General features: G+C 42.1%; 1 protein-coding gene across 2 annotated transcripts in view; it reads left to right on the top strand.

Moving 5' to 3' along the window:
- plxnb2a.1 (plexin b2a, tandem duplicate 1) overlaps positions 1-23,244 on the top strand; it is a 112,164-nt gene that overhangs the window by 79,796 nt on the left and 9,124 nt on the right. For both annotated transcript variants that reach the window (XM_086146529.1, XM_086146528.1), the window contains 32 exons: positions 433-571; positions 645-787; positions 881-1,060; positions 1,123-1,257; positions 3,195-3,295; positions 3,494-3,620; positions 5,479-5,638; positions 6,386-6,497; positions 6,666-6,777; positions 6,894-6,995; positions 7,263-7,355; positions 8,908-8,995; positions 10,059-10,222; positions 10,301-10,449; positions 10,669-10,798; positions 11,748-11,884; positions 12,770-12,946; positions 13,556-13,667; positions 14,194-14,403; positions 15,812-15,895; positions 16,056-16,151; positions 16,844-16,980; positions 17,071-17,171; positions 17,374-17,603; positions 17,690-17,871; positions 17,963-18,029; positions 19,525-19,671; positions 19,758-19,835; positions 20,801-20,879; positions 21,922-22,022; positions 22,177-22,258; positions 23,037-23,188. In XM_086146529.1, the coding sequence (XP_086002655.1) occupies positions 433-571; positions 645-787; positions 881-1,060; positions 1,123-1,257; positions 3,195-3,295; positions 3,494-3,620; positions 5,479-5,638; positions 6,386-6,497; positions 6,666-6,777; positions 6,894-6,995; positions 7,263-7,355; positions 8,908-8,995; positions 10,059-10,222; positions 10,301-10,449; positions 10,669-10,798; positions 11,748-11,884; positions 12,770-12,946; positions 13,556-13,667; positions 14,194-14,403; positions 15,812-15,895; positions 16,056-16,151; positions 16,844-16,980; positions 17,071-17,171; positions 17,374-17,603; positions 17,690-17,871; positions 17,963-18,029; positions 19,525-19,671; positions 19,758-19,835; positions 20,801-20,879; positions 21,922-22,022; positions 22,177-22,258; positions 23,037-23,188 (4,107 nt within the window). The remainder of the gene's footprint in view (positions 1-432; positions 572-644; positions 788-880; positions 1,061-1,122; positions 1,258-3,194; positions 3,296-3,493; positions 3,621-5,478; positions 5,639-6,385; positions 6,498-6,665; positions 6,778-6,893; positions 6,996-7,262; positions 7,356-8,907; positions 8,996-10,058; positions 10,223-10,300; positions 10,450-10,668; positions 10,799-11,747; positions 11,885-12,769; positions 12,947-13,555; positions 13,668-14,193; positions 14,404-15,811; positions 15,896-16,055; positions 16,152-16,843; positions 16,981-17,070; positions 17,172-17,373; positions 17,604-17,689; positions 17,872-17,962; positions 18,030-19,524; positions 19,672-19,757; positions 19,836-20,800; positions 20,880-21,921; positions 22,023-22,176; positions 22,259-23,036; positions 23,189-23,244) is intronic.

The raw sequence follows: 23,244 nt of genomic DNA, 5'->3' as shown, positions 1-23,244 counted from the left end.
CCCTTCACCCTCTTATTCATGGATCAGAGAGATATTCATTCATTCACCCTGTCATTAATGTCATTTTGAGACATGCAACCATTCACCCTCTCATTTAGACGTTCAATAGACAGTCATTCATTCACTCTCTTATGTAAACATCCCAGAAACGCAACCATTCACCCCACCATTTATATGTCATAAAGATAAAAACCCATTCACCCTCTCATTCATACATTTTAAAGAAACATTCGTTCACTCACTTGCTCATAAAGAGACAAACAAACATTTATGCATCATAAAGACATTCATTCATTCACGTGTCAAATAGAGACACATTCCTTCTGAGTGTCAACTGTGCCGCCCAATCCTGGTTACGTCTTTTAAAAATATCAATATCAGTACAAGAAGTTCACGTGTAAACGCGTGCCCGTCTGACGTCTCGCCCCGCAGGCGGCGTTCGTTGGCCCGCCCGGCGAGGCTCTGGCCCGAGACATGACCGCGGCGGGACACTTCGGACACGTCTCCACCTCCGACAAAGTCCTCTACGTCACTTTCCAGGACGAGGGAGATCCGTCCAAGTCGGCGCTATGTGCGTAACCGTGACGACGCTCCGCCAAAAGGTCAAATTCGCTCCGCTAATCATTTTTTTCTTGTGCGTGCAGGTATTTATCCTCTGCGTGAAATCAACGACCGCATGGTCCAGCTGGTGAAAGCCTGCTACAACGACAACGGCATCATCAACAACGCCAGCGCCGTCCACAGCTACAAAACCTACTTCGGGTCGGATTGCATCGTGCACAAAAATGTGCGTATGCGCGCGTGCGTGCATGTGTGCGTGCGTGCGTCAGTGTGTTTCCGTGTGTTAGCCTGAGCATGAACCATTCTCTGCTCCCATCAGAAAATGATATTTGACACGTTCAAGTGTGGAGCCGATTTCCTTCCCAGCCCGCTGTCCGGCAGGCCCAAGTTCGCCGTCGCCGCGGCGCCCTCGCTGGTCTACCAGGCCAAGATCTCCGCCGTTGCCGTGACGGTGGACACGGGGAACACCGTCGCTTTCTTCGGGACGGAAAACGGAGAGGTGCCGAATGTTTTGAACGTATCCGGAGCGGTCGGATACGGCGTGACGGCTGTGTTTCGCAGGTGCTGAAAGCCCACGTCGGCGCACGCGCCGAGGTTTACACCCGGTTGCCGGGCAACCGCAAGGAGGGCCGGGTCAACGACAACCTGATCTTCGACAACCGGGAGCGGCACCTGTACGTCGCCACCAACAACAAGGTCGGCGTGCTTTTTCTCTCGTCTCCGCGGCGACGAAGGTCATCCTCTTCTTCACGCCTTGATCATTTATTCATCGGCGACAAGTCGCCCTGCCTTTGGCTGGCGGGAGGCGGCGGTTGATTATTCCCTTTTTCTTTGTTTTCCTTTCATCTGCCGCCGCCGCCGCCGTCTCGCTATCCTTTCATCTACTGTGCACCGTCGCTCCTCGTCGCCACGCCAACGCAAAATTGATGCCATTGATTGAAAAATGAATTAATTGGAAAGGCACTTCAAGGAAGGTGGGGGGGGGGGCTTTGACTGAGCTGGCGGAGGGGCGGTTTGCATCCCGGACGTCATGTCGCCTTGGCAACCGCAGCTTTTAGCTTTGAAAGAACACCCAGGTGTCCAATCAGCATCGAGGGGTGATTCGAGAAAGATGCGGCTTAATGTGTTAAAAATTGCTGAATTTGTATTTCATATTCATCCATGCCTTTTCATCCATCCATCCGTCAATGAATCCATCATCCATCTGTCCAAATATTTGTCCATCCATCCATCCATCCATCCATCCATCCATCCATTTATCCTTCCATCCATCCATCCATCCATCCATCCATCCAAGCATTTATCCATCCATCCATCCATCCATCCATCCATTTATCCTTCCATCCATCCATCCATCCATCCATCCATCCATCCATCCAAGCATTTATCCATCCATCCATCCATCCATCCATCCATCCATCCATCCATCCAAGCATTTATCCATCCATCCATCCATCCATCCATCCATCCATCCATCCATCCAAGCATTTATCCATCCATCCATCCATCCATCCATCCATCCATCCATCCATCCAAGCATTTATCCATCCATCCATCCATCCATCCATCCATTTATCCTTCCATCCATCCATCCATCCATCCATTCATCCATCCATCCATCCAAGCATTTATCCATCCATCCAAGCATTTATCCATCCATCCATCCATCCATCCATCCATCCAAGCATTTATCCATCCATCCATCCATCCATCCATCCATCCATCCATCCATCCATCCATCCATCCAAGCATTTATCCATCCATCCATCCATCCATCCATCCATCCATCCATCCATCCAAGCATTTATCCATCCATCCATCCATCCATCCATCCATCCATCCATCCAAGCATTTATCCATCCATCCATCCATCCATCCATCCATCCAAGCATTTATCCATCCATCCATCCATCCATCCATCCATCCATCCATCCATCCATCCATCCATCCAAGCATTTATCCATCCATCCATCCATCCATCCATCCATCCATCCATCCATCCATCCACCATCCATCCATATATCTACCATCCAGCCATCCATCAATGAATCAATCATCCATCCATCCATCCATCCATTCATCCATCTGTCCATCAATGCATCCAAGCATTTATCCATCCTTCCACTCATCCACCCATACATCCATCTACCCATCCATTCACCTCGCAATCCCTCTATCCATTCATCCATCCATTTGTCCATACATGTTATTTTCCATCCATCCATCCATCCATCCATGCTGCCACTCATCCATCCATTTGCGCTGCCTTCATCCATCCATCAGTGCATCCATCCACCTCTCCATCCATCCATCCATCCACCCACCTCTCCATCCATCCATCCATCCACCTCTCCATCCATCCATCCATTCACGCTGCCTTCCATGAGATGAGATGAGATGAGAACAACTTTATTAATCCCGAGGGAAATTGTTGTGCCAGAGTTTCAAGTAAAAACATAACAGTAATAGACAATAGTGGAAAGGAGGAAGAATAAGAAATATAATAAAATATAAATTTCAAAAATTTCCAAAAAAAAAAAAAATCCATCCATCCATCAATGCATCCATCTGTCCATCCAAGCATTTACCCATCCATCCAAAAAAAACCTGTGTGTGTGTGTGTGTGTGTTCAGATCTCCAAGATTCCGGTCCAGAACTGCCACGTGAAGACGGACTGCCAATCCTGCGTGTCGGTACGGGACCCGTACTGCGGCTGGTGCGTCCTGGAAGGGATGTGAGTGCCTCTCCGCCGTCCCGATACCATAAGATCGGATGTTTTTTACATAAACTCAACGGCAAGAAATAGATCAAGCGTCTCCTTCGAAATCAGAATTTTGAAGACATTCAGGAGGTGGAACTAACATAGGGGTCTTGGGTCTGCCGGTGCTTTTATTTGGCCGGGACGGTTGTGACTGACTGGTTTCCTCCCCAGCTGCAGCACCAAGTCCGACTGCAGACAATCTTCTGAACCCAACGGCTGGCTCTGGTCCCCCAACCAGCTGTGCGTCCGGGTCCAGGTCATCGACCCCCCCAGCATGAGCATCAGGAAGACACAGCAGGTACGCCGGTTCTCCTCCACACACAATTGGTAACCGTGACAACCGGTTGTATGGTATAGGTTGATGAAATCAGCTGACAGAAGTGAAGTAGCCATAATGCTGGTAATGATAAGTTATAAGTATGATTGTCTGACAGGGGTCAAGCGTGAATGGCCATCTGTTATTAGATTTTTTTAAATTTATATTGTTTATATTGTTAAATTTATATATGTTGCTTTTATTTTGTTTCCTTATTTTTTATTTTATTCTATTTTTATTTTGTTATTCTGAGTCCGAAAGTAATTGAAATTAGAGAGCGATGACAGTAGATGACAACCAAGAAAAAAAAATGTAAAGCTTACTGTTAAGTTCTTCCATATTTTTTATTTTATTTTATTTTATTTTATTTTATTTTATTTTATTTTATTTTATTATTCTGAGTCCGAAAGTAATTGAAATTAGAGAGCGATGACAGTAAATGACAACCAAGAAAAAAAAATGTAAAGCTTACTGTTAGGTTCTTCCATATTTTTTTTTAATTTAGTTTAATTCTATTTATTTTATTTTATTTTATTTTATTTTATTTTATTTTATTTTATTTTATTTTATTTTATTTTTCTGAGTCCGAAAGTAATTGAAATTAGAGAGCGATGACAGTAAAGGACAGCCGAGGAAAAAAAAAGAAAAGCTGACTGTTAAGTTTTTCCATATGATTTATTTTATTTTATTTTATTTTGTTTCATTTTATTTTATTTTATTTTATTTTATCTTATTTTATTTTATTATTCTGAGTCCGAAAGTAATTAAATTGAAATTCGAGAGCGCTGGCAATAAATGACAACCGAGAAAAAAAAAAAGAAAACCTGACTGTAAAGTTCTTCCATATTTCTTATTTTATTTTATTTTATTTTACTTTATTTTATTTTATTTTATTTTATTTTATTTTATTAATCTGAGAAAAAAAGTTATTGAAATTAGAGAGCGATGACAGAAAATGACAACTGAGAAAAAGAAAAAAAAGAAAAGCTGACTGTTAAGTTCCTCCTGAAGTCGCCGTTGATCAGAGGGAGGAGTGACCTTGGCCTCGTCTCCGCGGCGACGCCGGCCTTAATAAGACAGGCGGGATTGGGTATTTTAAAACGCCACCTTGTGAAGGTTTGGGGCTGGAAGGAGCACGAGATCTGAATATGTGAAACGGAGCGTCAGCGAGTTCTAATGAGGTAGCGGTGTTTGAACAGCACCCGCGAATAGTAATTACAATGTTATTACACACACACGCACGCATGCTGCATCAATAGATTGGCCATTTTATCAAGGTCAAGCAATGAGATCCTCCCACACACACACACACACACACACGTACACACATGCACAGGAGGCACGTTCCGGCCCCCTCCTTTTTTTTTTGCAAGATGGAAAAATCCAATAAACTTTATTGACACACATATTGAGGTCAGCTGGGTGCCAGAGCTGAAAATTACCTCTCCACTTTTTCTCCAATTTTCAAAATTTCTGGAAAATTTCCAGAACTTTCAGAACCACATCATTTTTTTTTTCCATTTTTCATATAATTTTTTTTAAAGGAGAACTTTAGAACAAGGCGGGATTATCTTGTTCCAACCAGATAGTGAGATCTCCACGGAACAAGAACTCCGTTATTCATCTTCTCGCCGGCGCCAGATCTGTATCCGGCTCAAAGCTATTTCACAAGCGGCACCTTTTATCAAAAAAAAAAAAACAAAGAAAGAAATAAGTTTGTGGGGACAGGTTTATGTTTCATGTCGGAAGGCGGTTATTAATCAGTATGCAATTGATAACCCCTGTGTTATTACACAGTCGTAGCACGTTTTGGCAAGTTATTACCGTTTCTCTCCTCCAGGTGGAGATGACCATAGTCCGCCTGCCGAGGCTCCAGCCGTACGATCGGCTGCTCTGCAAAATCAGCTCCCATTCCAGCGAGGGCGTGTTGAGCGAGGCCAGGAAGCTGACGTGCTCGCTGCCCGAACCCGTGGAGATCCCGAACACGCCGACACACCAGGGTGAGGACGATGATAAAGTCGCAGTACCGCAGTTTTTATATTTACCTGAATAACATTTATGTATGATAACCAGTGTGTGAGTGTGTGTGTGTGTGTGTGTGTGTGTGTGTGTGAGTGTTGGTCTATTTAAAAATATATTATATGTATATATGTATATCTCATATATATGTTAACTCTAAAGCTCAAAATTCAACATGAACATATAGATAAAATATTATAATATTATACAGTAATATAATATTTTTAATTATTTTTTTATATTTTATAATAATTTTATAAGAATTTCTTATTTAAAGATCTACGTCTCCAAATTATTAAAGAAATATGGACAATTTATGATTGGATAAAGTCCAGCTTTTATATTTTTCAAATCATTAAGTTTCATGTTGAGTTTCATGATTTATGATGATGGGATAAACTTCAGCCTTTGTATTTTTGACATTTCTTACAATAGTACTTTGTTGAAAGATAAAGATCACCCCCTTCAAGTCTTTAAAATAAGCAAGAATGTAAAAAAAAAAAAATGTGATAATAATAATGATTTTATACGTCATATATATTTATGATAGTGGGATAAAGTCTAGCTTTTATATTTTTAATGTATTCCATAATAGTATTTGTTGAAATCATTAAAGAAGATGAAATGGAATAAATTGCTAATAGCTAATAACAGTCTTCTACCATTGCGATGAGCATTAATTGTGTGCGTGCGTGTGTGTGTGTGTGTGTGTGTGTGTGTGTATTCAGACTTTGTGGAGGTGCCAATCAAGGTTTTACTGAACGGCACAATCGATGTGACATCAGCGACATACCGTTACTACAACTGCACCGCAACGAGCCGGCTGCACCCGAATGCACCGTGAGCCGATGCACACACACACACACACACACACACACACACACACACACACACACACATACAAATCTTTAATAAGGTTTTTGTGAATCCATCTGCCCCTCCTTTGTGTGATATATATATGTGTGTATGTGTCTGTGTGTATATGTGTGTGTGTGTGTGTGTGTCCAGGTGTAGATCATGCGTGACCAGCGAGTGGGGGTGTCAGTGGAACATCCTGACCCACGCCTGCGGTGACGACGACCCCGCCATTGAGGGAGCCCACATCATCAAACCGGACCAGGTCGCCACTTCTCATTGGTTCCCTGATAAAATTCAAACTTAAAATCTGGGATCAGATAATCCAGGCTTCTAATCTGACCCCAGACGCCTTGAGATGATTCTATTCTCTTCCTCCAGTCGGACTTGTGCCCCCTCTTACACTCCGCCGAGCCACTCTTGGTGCCGGTGGGCTACCGGACCCCCGTCACTTTTTGGGGAAGAAACATGGACATCTACGCGGTGAGCGACCTTCTGCGGCGACCGGCCGGGTGGGAAACGAGAGAGAAGGCCCGGCAAATAGAAAGCAAGAGTGTGATGGAGGCGGTGTGAGGGTTGGGAGGAGCAGGCACAAATGATCACTAATTAAAAAGTAGCGCTAACAGCTATGTAATAACATGGTAATAACATGGTAATACATGGTAATAGCCGATATGCTACATTATTAGCCGTGATATTTCCCAAAGGAAATAACAAGGGTGAATGTCACTGTCTCCCTCTCCTGTCCAGGGTCGGAGGTTCATCGTCAGCGACGGCGTGACCATGCAGCCGGAGGCGGCCACAGAGGAACCAGGGTCAAAGTTCAGCTTCAGGACCCGAGAGGTCAGTTTTTACGGGCGCCGTTTGGAAAATTTGTGGAATTTTAAATCGACGGCCGGACGACGGAGAAAAAAATGAGCGAAAATTGGCATAGGCTACCCGCAAATATCATAAATAATTGAAAGGAAACAACAATCCTGTAAATACACTGTTGAAATTTTAAAAAAAGAAATAAACAAAGACCAACCTGGAAATATTTAACAATAGAAATCTGATTTTAGATGAAAAAAAAATCCTTGAAATTGATAATTTCCATCATCAAGCACAAAGAATTTTAGAAAAAAAAAGAAGATAATTATGATAATTGTTGAAATTTTAAAAAAAGAAATAAACAAAAGCCAACCTAGAAATATTTAACAATAGAAATCTGTATTTAGATGAAAAAAAAAATTCAAATTGATAATTTCGATCATCAAACACAAAGAATTAAAAATATATATATATATATAATTATGATAATTGTTGAAATTAAAAAAAAGAAATAAACAAAAAACAACCTAGAAATATTTAACAATAGAAATATGATTTTAGATGAAAATAAAAATCCCTGAAATTGATAATTTCAATCATCAAACACAAAGAATTTTAGAAAAAAAATATATATATATATAATTATGATAATTGTTGAAATTTAAAAAAAATAAAATAAACAAAAAACAACCTAGAAATATTTAACAACAGAAATATGATTTTAAATGAAAATAAAAATCCCTGAAATTGATCATTTCAATCATCAAACACAAAGAATTTTAGGAAAAAAAACAATTATGATCATTGTTGAAATTTAAAAAAATATTTAAATATTTAACGATAGAAATCTGATTTTAGATGAAAAAAATTATTCAAATTGATCATTTCCATCTTCAAACACAAAAAATTTCAGAAGAAAAAAAACATGATAATTTTAATAAATTGTTGTTCCGAGCTTCATCTGTATCCGTAACGCGCACGTTCTTCGTCTCTTGGCTGCCGGGAGTCGGGGTTGCTATGGCGACCCCTAGAGGCGCGAAGGGATGCGCTTTTTTTTCACCGCCGTTCAGCAGAAGTCAAAAGCGTCTGCTTTCTGTTTCTCCCGCTCGCCACGCTCATCCCTCCTCCACGCTTCCCTTGATGCCGACTTCACACCCACTCTGAGACAGCCTGCATCTTAAGTGTGTGTGTGCGTGTGCGTGTGTGTGTGCGTGCGTGTGTGTGTGTCAGTTCAGCTCTATCTTGCTCGCTCCTCATTATCTCCAGTACAAGTATCCACACCATCCGTTTTACTTTCTGTTTTATCCGTTCCTTCTTAAACACACGCACACACAGTCTCAAAAAGATGATCATGTCTGTGTGTGTGTGTATGTGTGTGTGTGTGTGTGTGTGTGTGTGTGTGTGTGTGTGTGTGTGTGTGTTTGCCGGTGTGTGTGCTGACCTTCACAGCTGAAATTGATGTGAGGTAATTTTCTGTTGAGCTCAAAATCCTTTTACTCAATAGTGATATTAATGATGTGTTTTTGTGTTTGTGTGTGTGTGTGTGTGTGTGTGTGTGTGTGTGTGTGTGTGTGTGTGTGTACAGTTGATCTCCTGGAAGCAGCTGGAAGTGAATGTATCCTTCTATGTCGCAGACTCAGACAGTAAGAGGTGGATTGACAGCGATCTGACAGGTTAGTGTGTCATGAACACACACACACTCACACACACACAGACTCTCCAGCTCGTGCACGAACACACACACAAACACAAAGATGATCCCGTTCAAAAGCAAACACTGTTGTAGTCATTATGTATAAACAGTTCACGAGTCCTTGTTTTTTTACTGTTCTTCCTCAGTGCTGTGTAATAACACTGTTATTACTCTTCATTTGTGTTGTGTAATAACACTGTTAATCTTCCTCAGTGTTGCTGTGTAATAACACTCTGTCGACCCCCTTCATCTTCACTGGTGCTGTGTAATTACACGATTGTTCTTTCTCATAAGTGCTGTGTAATAACACTGTTAATCCCTTGCATTGGTGCAGTGTAATAACACTGTTATTATTCTTCAATATTGCTGTGTAATAACACTGCCAATGCTCGTCCTCCTCACCCGGCTGTTTGATTACACTTTGTCATTGGTGCAGTGTAATAACACTGTTATTATTCATATTGGTGCAGTTTATTAACACTGATATTATTCCTATTGGTGCAGTTTATTAACACTGTTATTATTCCTATTGGTGCAGTGTAATAACACTGTTATTATTCCGATTGGTCAGTGTAATAACACTGTTATTATTCTTCAATAGTGCTGTGTAATAACACTGCCAATACTTGTCCTCCTCACCCGGCTGTTTTGATAACACTTTGTCATTGGTGCAGTATAATAACGCTGTTATTATTCCTATTGGTGCAGTGTAATAACACTGTTATTATTCCTATTGGTGCAGTATAATAACACTGTTATTCTTCCTATTGGTGCATTGTCATAACAGTGTTATTATTCCGATTGGTGCAGTGTAATAACACTGTTATTATTCCTATTGGTGCATTGTCCTAACAGTGTTATTATTCCGATTGGTGCAGTGTAATAACACTGTTATTATTCCTATTGGTGCAGTGTAATAACACTGTTATTATTCCTATTGGTGCATCGTTATAACAGTGTTATTATTCCTATTGGTGCAGTGTAATAACACTGTTATTATTCCTATTGGTGCTGTGTAATAACACTGTGTGGTTGTTCTTCAGTGGTGCTGTATAACTGCTCCATGGGCAGCGCAGACTGCAGTCTATGTAAAAGCACGGATAAGAAGTACCAGTGTATCTGGTGCGAGTCCAGACAGGCGTGTGTGTTCGAGAAGCTGTGCCCGTCGCCGCTGCCCGTCCAGTGTCCCAGTCCCACCGTCTCCGACGTGAGTCTCCCCGGACAATCGCGGGGTCCCGGCGTCCGATTTCGAGTTTATCTAACAGAAAGCGCCGCCTGTCCTCAGATCGTCCCCCGCTACGGGCCGCTCACCGGCCACATCCTGGTCACCGTCACGGGCTCCGACATGGGCGTGATGAACGAGAACGTTAGCAAGATCACCGTCGCCGGGATCGACTGCGTTCACAAGAGGGACAGGTTCACCGTCTCCAACAGGTGACGACCTTTGACCTCAGATACGACCTCAGAGGCGGCGGGGAAGTTGGTCGATCATATCCGTAAAGACGACGGCCAGGATTTATTAAACACCTGTTATGTCGATATTATCCGACGGACGCTGTATCTTGTGATTAAAATGGCCGCCGCCTGGACTCAGTATCGACTTCCTGTCTCCCGCCGGGCGTCTGGACGTCCGCTTCCCCCGTCCGTCCGCAGATTGGTGTGTGAGGTCGGACCCCTGAGCTCGCTGGGCGGCGGCTCGCCGGAGGCCACCCACAGCGGCGTGGTGGAGTTGGAGATGGCCGACGGCAAGAAGGGCCGCTCCTCCGTCCGCTTCACCTACAGGGTGAGTCGTCTCAGCTTATGTGATGTCACTTCCTGTTATGTTCGTCCGACATCCTGGCTCCGCCCCTTGTTCCAGTCCAAAACACAGAGAAGCTAGTTGAAGCTAACGGCTACAACCAGAGATAACAGCTGGCAAGATTCAGCAGCAAACTTTGTGGAAACACCACATACACACACACACACACACACACACAGACACACACAAAGTGCTGCTGGAGCCATCTAAAATGTGCACATACTGGCGGTTCAACTGCGTGACCTTTGACCTTTGAGGGGAAACGCTGTGCCGAAAGCCTAGGAATTGTCAAGAAAATAAGAAGCTCGCGCATTTTTGTATTCTCAGTTTCCACGGCAACCGACCAACGACGCCATTAGTTTTTCCTCGGGTTATTTACTCCGGCGCCGCCTGGATCCTTTCAGACTCAACGCCCTCCACATAAATTTACCACCCATACAAAAAGTCACCTTAATCCACTCACCTAGGAGCGACCTGTCAATCAAAATAAAATTGCCCCCAAAAGAAATTCCACAAAAATTATTTTAGAATATTAATGGATTCTCCAAGAAACAAGAAACGAGGCGGTGCAATAATTATCTAATAGTCCCACATAGAAATATAATTAAAAAGATAATAAAAAATAAATGCCAGTTCTTGACCATTTATGTTCTGAAAAATTATTTTTGGTAAAAAAAAAAAAAAATTCATGAGAGAAAATTTAAATTTGTGCACATTTTGTGTATAAATATGTATGAAAAAAACTTGAGGATATTGTGTAATAACAGACGTATTAAGGCTTAGCTACAGTCACTCCTTTTTTTTTTAGATAATTTATTGATTTTTTCTCAATTGTCTCAATCGTCAACCTTTTTTACTCGCCACGCTTATCGCCTAACTCGGAAATAATCCAATTAAAAGACGAATTAACCCTGCGCCCCCGTCCCGGAACCAGGACCCGAGGCCGACCCACATCCAGCCGGACGCCGGTCCGTTCGCCGGGGGGACCGTGATCAGCATCATGGGACACGACCTGGACACGGGTTCCAAGGAGGACATCTCGGTGATGGTGGGGAGCGTCACGTGTCACGTGTAAGAAGCTCCGCCTCTGCCGTGTCTCATTCATGATAGTTGCGACTAACTTAGGGTCCCCATAGCGATAATAATGCTTTAAAACAAGTCAAACGCAAGGCCTGCGGGCCAAATGTGGCCCGCGAGAACGTCTTAGAAGGTCTGATTGTTTTAAGATACTACATTTCTCGCAATTCTTGCTGATCATGTTACCCGCGAAATGACGGCATCTCGCCATTGTATCCACATCAGCAAGGGGAATTGAGAAATACAAATGACCCCTAAATGTCCAAGGAAAGAAAAGTTGATGTAGATGGAAGGCCAATACATGTTTGCGCTTCAAGGCAAAAAAAATGGTATGTCTTTTTGTCAAAGATTACAATCTATGTTGGCATTTTGACACCAAACATGGTGCTAAGTATGCTAAAGCTAGCCTTCCAGAAAAACAACAAACTGTCCAAGAATTAAAAGCCAACCTACGATGGCAGCAGAATGCGTTCACGAAAGAACACACTGCAGCTGTGAAAGTTAGATTTGGAACCAAGCAACTAGTAAAAATATATTTTTTAACATCTATGCAAATGCATATGTAACATTTTGGATTTGAATGAGTAATGAATTCAGAGTTATTTCACATTACGGAGTAGATTTATTTTACATTCCATTTGATTACATTTAGTTAAATTTATACTGTTACCGTTACATGTGGCCTGTTTGACACCCCTGCCTTAAAACAATATTTCAAATAAAATTTCAAATGAAGTAACGGGTAATCCAGACCCTAACACACTAAGAGCCAAAATCTCCGTCCGCCTGAGGCCACCCCACCTCCTCTCCCCGAGATGTATCGTGTTTGATTATGGGATGTCGCGACACCTTCCTAAAGACTTATGCGTGTCTCCTCAGGCTGTCGCTGAGCGACCGCATCACCTGCAAAACGGGGAAGTACAAATACACCATTGACAAGACAGCCAGCGTCACGGTGAAATACGGGGAGTACACCACCAAGCACATCCCCAGCGCTTTCACCTACACCGAGAACCCCAAGATTACCAACTATTTTCCGAAGGACAGCTTCCTGTGGTGAGCTTATCCCTGGAATTTATCATGTTTATTTAAAAATGTAACAATAAACAATATCGGCATCGATCGTTTCCGCCCTTGCGCTGATGCCGGGGGAAGATTGGCAAGAAATCGCCTCAAACGTAGCACAAATGCTTGCGTCTGCAGCTAGTTTCCGCTTTTTCAACAAGAGTGTTTATATTTTCAGATACTTTTGTACGGTACAATGAAACGCAAATTCTATTCTACAAGATCGGCTAAATTGGTAAATGTAAAAAGTGGCGTCCAAATTCCTTACTCTAAATTGAGGAATAGATGCTCCCCTCTCCCCCAAAACTGCAGAAAAGTAACCAAAATACAGCAAGAATAGAAGGTAATTCTCACTCAAATACAAAATGAATATATCCATTATGGAATGAGCAAAAGGTAATTTGAAGATTGCAAGTGATGTGGGACACTTCCTGTTTAAAATAACATAAAAATAAATGGAGGTTTAGAGCCCCCTACAGGCGGGAGGTGGTATTACACCATGGTTCAAACGTAGTTATAGTGTAAGAAAGTCATGTGTTTATGTCCGTGTGTGTGTGTTTGCGCGTGTGTGTGTGTGTGTGTGTGTGTGTGTTTGTGTAGCGGCGGTCGAAAGATTACGGTGTTTGGAACCCGCTTTGATATGATTCAACAAGCCTTTATGAAAGTCCAAGCTTCTTCTTACGATCTTTCACTGAGGACAGAGCCGATGGAGGTAAGAGTGTGTGTGTGTGTGTGTGTGTGTGTGTGTGTGTGTGTGAGAGAGAGAGAGAGAGAGAGTGTGAGTAAGTGAGTGAGTGAGTGAGTGAATGAGTGTGTGTCTGCATGTGTGTGTGTTTTTGAGTGAGTGTATGTGTGTTGTGGTTTTGTGCATATGTGTGCGTGTGTGTACCTATGTCGCTGTTGTGTTGTGAATTCTTACTGTATTGTTTTTTGAAAGAAGAAAGGATGTGTGTTTGTGTGTGTGTGTGTGTGTGTGTGTGTATGTTGTGTCATGGTTTGTGTGTGTAGCTATGTTGCTCTTGCGCTGTTGTGTTATGGATTCTAACTATATTGTAGTTTAAGAGAAGAAGGTATGTGTGTGTGTGTGTGCATGTGTGTGTGTGTGTGTGTGTGTGTGTAGTGATGCTGCTGTTGTGTCATTGATTTTTGCTGTTGTTTTTTTTAAGAGAAGCAGATAGGTGTGTGTATATATATATGTGTGTGTGTGTGTGTGTGTGTGTGTGTGTGTGTGTATCCAGTTCATGCAGAAAGCGGTGAGCAAGAACGACACAGTGCTGCAGTTCCTCTCCCCGGGTGTCAACTGCTCCGTGGACAGCTACATCCTGAACACCACCCTACATCTGGACAACTTTGTGGAGGATCTGACCAACTTCAACTACCAGCCCGACCCCACCTTCAGCTACTTCAACGCCACCAAGATCACGGAGGCCGGCGTCATCGTCGTCACGGTAACCACACGCATACCCCCCTAGACTTACCAAAATAAAAAATACATTAATAGTCATGTCTCGATGAGGTGTGAAAGAGTGAGCCAATATGTCTCTTTATGAGGAATGAATGAAAGGGTGAATGGTTTTATGTGTTTTGGCCTGTGATTGGTCCAGATTAAGCCCCGCCCCTCAACCAATCATAGATGGGATCCTGAGCACAGGAATGTATAAAGCAGGGGCGTCAAACTTATTTTGGTCCGCGGGCCACATACGGCCTAATATGATGTCCAGTAATGTCCAGTAAAATCGTTACATAAAAGCAACACTAAGTCCAAATTTTTCCTTTGTTTTAGTGTAAAGGAGGTAAACAGGTAAATTATAAAAAAAAGGATAATAAGAATAAGAACAACTTTATCTCAAAGGAAATTGTTGTGCCAGAGTTTCAAGTAAAACATAACAATAATAGATAAAAGTAGGAAGGAGGGAGAATAAGAAATACAAATAAAATATGAAGTGTCAAAGTTAAGGCTATAAAGTGTTTTAAGGTCTTAAAAAGTACAAAGATTTGAATATTCCCTTTGGCTGAAGGAAGAGGAATTAAAAGGTCTGATGTAAAAGTCTTATGTAATGAACTGTTCCTCTAAAAATTACATGACGAATGAATATTAAAAATGAATATTAAAAAAGAATTGATGAAATGGCACCATAAAAATATTGTTGAGTTAACAGATAAAAATCTTGTTACTGTGGGAAAATTTGCCAATAGAATTTATTAGAAAATTTATTGGTAGCATGTATAAGAGGAGATATAATGTTTACAAGGCTAATGGTGGCTATTCTGGTTATTAAATCAATCTTTTTAATTTTGCCTGTTTTCTTTTTTGTTATTGTTTTTGTGGTTTTTATAGAAATAAGAAAAGAAAAGATCGTTTTAACAATGTCACTCGATGGTTTTTCATCAAAAAATTGTTTTGTTTTCAAATTTTGAAGCAAAGAATACATTGCAAAGTTACTTTGTCATATTTTCCTTGCCTGTTTACATTTTTTTTTGAACCCACTGTATAAAAACCCCCAGATGCATGTAAGAAAAAACGCAAGTACACATTTGATTTCACAAAATATTGTTCCGAGGGCAGCAATTGGCCCGCAGGCCACGAGTCTGAGACCCCTGATATAAAGAGTAAATTAATGTATGAATGAATGCTTTGGATCACTTAGTATTTTAACATTTGACTGTTATTCCTCTGAAACGGCATTAATGTTTTTGATTGAATCAGTGAAAATAGAGAGCTGCGTCGGGAGAGATTTAGTGAACGTCTCAGACAGGCTTGAACCTTCCATCGAAAATAAAAAAACAAAACAAAATAGCTTGTTTTTCTTCTGTCGTCGCCGCAAATCCGCTCTGACTGACGTTCCTCGCCCGCAGGGTCGCGGCTTCTCCAGGGCCATGACCTTCAGAGAGGCCGAGGCATTTGTCGGAGGTGTCCCCTGTCATATCACCATCCTGCAGGTAAACCCGCCGCCGAGCACGTCGCGGCGTTACCAGGCAACTGGCGGGAAACTGACGTTAAAAATCAGCGATAAAAATGGGCAGTAAACAACCAGGAGCGGAGGTATGAAATGTGAGAATGTTTTTTTAAAGCGCCGGATAACATTTGTCCTCTGCTCAGGACGACAAGATGATGCTCGACGCCCCTTCGTCTCGCCACAAAGCCAAAGCCAAAGGCTATCAAACGGACGCCACTAAAGACCAGCTGGACCTCGTGGTACGCACACATACATACACACACACAAACACACACATACACACATGCACAGTATGATGCCATCCATATGTTAAATAATTGACCCCAAAACAAAGTAAAAGGCAAAGTATCTTAATCTCAGCTTCAGATGAACACCATGGGTCCAAAGCAGATTTCTGTGTGTGTGTGTGTGTGTGTGTGTGTGTGTGTGTGTGTGTGTGTGTTTGAAGTTGCTTTAATTTTGCAATCAGCTCCTCCCCTTCCTGTAGACAGATTAACATGCAGCGCAGGAAGTTTCGAGGACGACCCGCGGAAACAAAATCCTCGTGTGCGTGCACGTGCAAGTGCGAGCTTACTAGTTTACTTTTTAGATCTTTTCATTATTTAAAATACATTTTTAATCGCTTTCATTTAAAAAAAAAGGATTATTCAAGGGGTTGATGAGACATGTCGTAGAATTATTTCTCCCAGTTTGCTATTTTTTTATATTTCTTTGTTTTTGCTGATTTTTTTTTTTTTTGTTGTTTCTTTAGTTATTTTCAGATTTCTTGATGTTTTCTGGAGATAAATAATCATTCAGTTGATTTGTTGCAGTTCCCTCTGTGGCCACTAGGGGGATCAGTGAGCCACTTGAATGCATGCCAATTCAGAGGGACATTGAGTTTCTGCAAACTCTGGAATTTTTGTTTTTTGGTCGTTTTCTTTCCTTCCAGGTGAAGTTCGGCTTCTGCGACTGGACTGTGGGCAGAGTTTACTTCGCCAAGAAGGAAGAACTTCCCCTCTACATCATCGTCCCGGCCGTCGTCGTCCCGATGCTGCTCTTAATCGCCATCTCCGTTTATTGCTACAGGTCCCAGAGCGCTTCTCCAATTTTAAAAATATACATATTATTTTTCGAATCATTATTATTTGTAAGTCGGAATTAATGACACGTCTCCAGGCGGAAGAGCCAGCAGGCAGAGCGGGAGTACGAGAAGGTCAGACACCAGCTGGAGAATCTGGAGGAAACTGTGAGGGATCGATGCAAGAAGGAGTTCACAGGTGACGTGCACACACACACACACACTCCCGAGGGGGCTGCAAGTTTACAGATTTCACTCATAACTTGTTTTATTATGGAGAACTCTCCCTACCCTATTGTGGCCTGAAGCTCTCACGCAGGGATTAGTAATCCCATCTGCTGAAATTAAGGCTGCAGGTTAAAATTTTGCCGTGACAAAAGCGAAACCCTCTTCCATCTCAGACCTGATGATCGAGATGGAGGACCAGTACAGTGACCACAACGAGGCGCGCATCCCCTTCCTGGACTACAAGACCTACACCGATCGCAACTTCTTCCTGCCGTCTCAGAGCAGGGACGACGACGCCATGATCACCGGGAAGATCGAGATCCCGGAGAGCCGCAGAGCCATCGTGGAACAGGCCCTCACACAGTTCTCCAACCTGTTGAACAGCAAGACCTTCCTCATCAACGTGAGCGTGTACACTCAGAGAGTATTTCTATGTGATGCTAGATTTCAATTCAGTGTGTGTGTGTGTGTGTGTGTTTTTCCCTCCAGTTCATCCACACGCTGGAGAGCCGGCCGGATTTCAACGCTCGCGCTCGCAGCTACTTCGCCTCCCTCCTGACGGTGGCGCTGCACGGGAAGCTGGAGTACTACACCAACATCACCCGGACGCTGCTGCTGGAGCTGATGGACGAGCACGTGCAGAGCAAGAACCCCAAGCTCATGCTGCGGAGGTGACACACACACTCACACACACACACACACGCCATTATTGATTGTATATCCGTTCCCGTAGGAACGGCGTTCACTTGGCTGTTCTTGCAGGTCGGAGACGGTGGTGGAGAGGATGCTGTGTAACTGGATGTCCATCTGTCTCTACCAGTTCCTCAGGGTAAAGCTGGGCTCACACCTAAACATCTTCACGACCGCAAACTAAAAACTTCAAGGCGTAACGTAATTTCGGAAGTTTGGCCAGGTTGCAATCGGAGCTGTTTAAGATCTTTTTTCGCCTCGTCTTGGGCTTTACGACAATATGGGACGTATTTGATATCATAACAAGTCTTTCATTCTTGACGGTGACACAGTCAACAACCAATAGAGGAGCGGTTAACAAAATCAGAAACAGTAAACCTGATGGCAGAGATGGTATTTCTTGGATGAGCGTCCGGAAAGAGGAGTGAACTTTGGAACTGTGGGCAGAACAGCCCCGGCTTCTACGACGTCAACTCTCCGCAAATCACGAACAAACGGAGGGGAAGCGATGGAGTGAAATAGCAGAGGCTCTGCAAATACCCGGGCAAAACATGGCTAGTGGGAAAAAAAAAATTGCTGAAAGAATCTAGTGGCAGTTTTGTAAATAGTGACCCGGTCATATTCACAGATTTTAAAATCTCAGTCTGAGACCAGGCTGCGACTGAAAACTCTAAATAAATAAAGATACATGTGCAGTACATATAAAGGCCACACTTGTCTATAAGCCGCAGGTGTTCATGTTGTAACATGACGATGGCTGGAATGCAAAACCTCCTATCTGAAAAAAACACTTTTTTCAGGAACAGAAAAAAATGTTTCATTTGATTATAGTATGGTCTTTGTTAAAGATATTGAAGAATATTCTATTGTTCACAGACTATATTTCTATGTTATAATTTAAAAATACATAGCATGTATTTTTACCACTGACAATGCAGATAAGTGTTTTTTTGCTAATTTTTTTCTGCTTCATTGTGCACATAGGAGTTTTGTCATGTGACATTTATGTCAAAAGAAAAGGTGGGATTATCTTGCAGATAGACTGAAAATGTGGAGCCATTCCATTTCTCACCATTCAATGCAAAAAACAAAAATCGAAAAATTTGCAAATGGGCGGTTTTGCTTTCCAGCCATCGATGAGATATTTACTATTTACACAGAAACTTTTTTTTTTTAACTTTTAATTAAATACGCACCGGTAACATCCACAAATACGTAGTGGATTTTTTTTTTTAATCTGAACAGTGGCTGTAACACGGCTGATGAAAAAGATTTATTAAAAATAACGCAAGAAAAGGTCCATTCATCTCCTTGCACCATTAAAGTTGTCTTCTTCGGTGTCGGCATTGAACGGCCTCAGAATTTCACTGTAATTTTTTATATGTTTTGGCAGCCCAAAAAAGCCAAAAGCACAAAAAAAGACCCCAAAAAATTATAAATTAAACCGCAGTGTTCAAACCATGTAGAAAAAGTAGTGGCGTATAGTCTGGAAATTAGGGTACTATCAGTGTGGGTTGTGGTAATATTAGCATTAGTCGTTTTAGTAAGTAGAAGTACTAGCGACAGTTGCGTAGTTGTAGTTTTGGATGTTTGGGGTTGTTTTTTGTGTTTTTATCAAAATCCCCCTCCAAAAGGACGCAGCAGGGGAGCCTCTATACAAGCTCTTCCAGGCCCTGAAGCACCAGGTGGAGAAGGGGCCCGTGGACGTCAAGATGAAGAAGGCCAAGTACACTCTGAACGACACGGGACTGCTGGGAGACGACGTGGAGTACTCGGCCCTTGTAAGTACACGCATCAGTACATACTAGGTACTCTTGAGTACACGCGGTACAGTAAGCAGCGCCGTCCGACCTCTTCGTCCCGGCAGACGGTGCAGGTGTTGGTCCATGGCGAGGGCCCGGACGTCACTCCGGTCAAGGTGTTGACCTGCGACACCATCACTCAGGTGAGGCCGTTGTGTTTGTGTGTGTGTGTGTGTGTGTGTGTGTGTGTGTGACGTGTGGTGAGGTTCATGGCTGGTGAGGACTTGACTTCATCACAATCAAATTTACAAACATATGAACCCTACAGAGTAGCTTATTCACCATGTGATTGGCAGCAGTTAATGGGTTATGTTTAAAATCTCATGTCAGTGTTCTTCACATACATACAAACTAGAGCACACAAAAAGCACATTTAGTTTAAAAAACTGTTATTATGGTCTTACCTTTATTGACGAAGGGAGTCCATGTGAGTCCAGTTTGGAAAATTGTCTAAGTGTGGATATATAATCCTACAATTTGAAAGTGAGGAGAGGGAAAAGTAAATAGCTACACTTGACCTCCCAACTCTAGCCAATCACGAGCGCCACCGACCATGAGGCAGGAGTACTGCGTGCCTCACTTAGTGGTTCCTCGCAGACATTTTATGATTGTTCAGCACGAGTAACACACATACAGTTGTTGACAGAAAAACACTGTACATTGGAAATGTAGTCCATGTAACAAAAGTGTATTTAATAGCGACATACAGAGTGGCGACAATACGGTCTTAATGCAGAGCAGGCCAGCGATCAGTCGTCATTGCGCAATCTACGTTGAGGCTCAACAGTCCGCTGCCTCACCGCACGTCTTTTCTCAGTATTTAAACAGTAAATATGAATCTAAAATCTCATCTAAAACCAGTGAGGTTAAATGAAAGATACCTTTATAGTGCAAATTACTGATAAATATCACCATTTAATTATATTTTATTTTCCTTTTTTTTTTCTTTCAAAGATTGTCAAGTGAGGCATTGCCTCTCCTGACTGCACATCACTGGTGTCTGTGTGTGTGTGTCTGTATGTGTGTGTGTGTGTATGTGACAGAGGAGCTGTGAGGCTTCAGTTGATGTCAATAGAGTTTTATTTTGTTTGTTCTGTTTGTCATCTAGGTGACGGAGAAAGTCATCGATCAGGTTTTCAGGAACCTGCCGTTCTCTCAGCGGCCGAAGGCAGAGAACATGGCTCTGGGTGAGATGCTGCCAAACAACTATTGCGGCAATCTGTGTGTGTGTGTTTATGTGTGTGTGTGTGTGTGTGTGTGTGTGTGTGTGTACGCGTGTGTGTGTGTTTATGTGTGTGTGTGCGTGTGTGAACCATCCAAACCACATGATCTACAGGACTGTCTCAGAAAATTAGAATATTGTGATAAAGTTCTTTATCTTCTGTAATGCAGTTACAAAAACAAAAAATGTTATACGTTCTTGATTCATTATAAATATTTTAATATTGCTTATTATGGCTCATATCTTAAGAAAACTCAAAAATCCTATCTCAAAAATATTAAAATAACATGAAAAAGTAATTTTTGTTTTTTTATTGCATTACAGAAGATAAAGAACTTTATTACAATATTCTAATTTTCTGAGAAAGTCCAGTATTAGTGCAGAGACTACATTCAGCTCTCTGCTGCCCCCTGGTGGGCAGTCATTGCACCGTTACTTTGTGAAACAAACTTAATTTACAAATGCATCAACCTACTAGCTTTGGAGACGTTTTTTTTTGGTCTGCACATTTACATTACATTTGGTTACATGTAAGAACATTTATACTGTTAGCATTACATGTAGCCCTTTAAGGGCAACCATTGGTGTGAAAATCACGACACGACCCATAAACGCCCTCTCTTCTGTTGACAGTCGTCATAGCGACCTTATGCTAATACCGGCACCGTGCTACCCCTCCGAAAAATAGCAAAGACACACACACAACAGGATTTTGCATGTGTACAATATAAAGTTATATATTATGTAGTATTAAGCTTTGCTTGTTCCGTATTCAATTTTTAAGCAAAACTTGTGTGGCTCCATATGAAAAGGTTCATTGTTATATCTGAAGGAAGATTTTTTTTCAATATATACGGCATCTTTGTGCCAGTGTTTATATTACAGCCCACTGTGCATTTTAGTTTGACGCCCCCGGTCTACGCGAAGGTAAATTATTAAACAGAACTGGCGGCTCAGTTCGGCCATCCTTGACTCCTCAAATATCTTTTATCCCGATTGGTCTTCAGAGTGGCGTCCGGGTTCGGCGGGTCAGGTCCTGTCCGACATCGACTTGACATCCCAGAGGGACGGACAGTGGAGGAAACTCAACACTTTGGCTCATTACAACGTGAGTCCAGGCTCCAGCGGGAACCCATGAGTCCGTCAGGACGTTAGCGGGTCACGTGACCTCGAAGGCGGGGGGGCGGATTCGGCGAAAGACGCCTCTTGATGCTTAATGAACTCCCTCCTGATTGGTGGATCCGATGATCATCTCCCCGCAGGTCCGCGACAATGCTACGCTGGTGCTGTCCAAAATTTTACACGCAAGAACCTTCCACCAACACCAGGACAACTCTGAGGAGAGTGCGTATACACACACACACACACACACACACACACACACACACTAATTTTGATGAAAAAAAAAAACAGCACAAACTGCTCTTTTCATTTTTTGTTTTGTAGGTTAAAGTGTATTTATATTGTGCTCCTGAGTTCATGTTGCTAATCAATTTGAATTTATTATCATCATTATTTATTCATTTTATTTTATTTTATTTTTCAGTATCAGATGGTTCGGGCAGTCAAAAAATTTTTGTACGGTAGTTTAAATAAGGATTTAATTTTTTAACATTTTGATGCAAATTGATGCACAAATGTTAATAAAGATACTGTTGTAAGTTGATCTATATTTCTTTCTTTGTTCTTTTCTATAATGTTAATAAAGATACAATGTTTTGCAGAGGTTTACATATCATAGTTTTATAGACAAATTATACTATTTACAGTTGTGGCGGAGTGTGGGGGGGCGGACAGAAAATAATTGAGAAGCACTGGCTCACACACACACACACACACACACACACACACACACACACACACACACACACACACACACAGATCCTTAAGTGCAAAATTTTATTCTTCATAGAGAGCAACACAGTATTAAAAAGATTATCATACTCACTTGATAAAAATATTATGTATATACATCTATATATATACATAGATATATATTTTTTTTTAAGACCTCATTTCATTTGTAGTTTCTGTGTCCCGTGTTTGTGCATGTGTGCATGTGCATCCTAACTGTCACCGTGTGTGTACGTGTGTGTGTGTTTGTGTGCGTGTGTGTGTGAAGAGAACTCCCTGCTGGAGGAGGACAACACCTTCCACCTGGTGCGGCTGGCCGACGACGTGGAGGACGTGAAGTCGAAGCGCAGCAACGTGAAGGACAAGGCGACGACCAAGGCCATCACCGAGATCTACCTGACCCGCCTGCTGTCCGTCAAGGTAAGAGGGTCTTGTTGTTTTCAACACGGAGGGAGAGGAGGATGGGAGGAGGAACG

This window comes from Fistularia commersonii, chromosome 5 (assembly GCF_037954325.1).
Source record: "Fistularia commersonii isolate RoL2024-O1a breed Wild chromosome 5, RoL_Fcom_v1.0, whole genome shotgun sequence".
Lineage (NCBI taxonomy): Eukaryota > Metazoa > Chordata > Actinopteri > Syngnathiformes > Fistulariidae > Fistularia > Fistularia commersonii.
The sequence above is the reverse complement of the archived record's forward strand: the minus strand, read 5'-3'. Positions and strand labels throughout refer to the sequence as shown.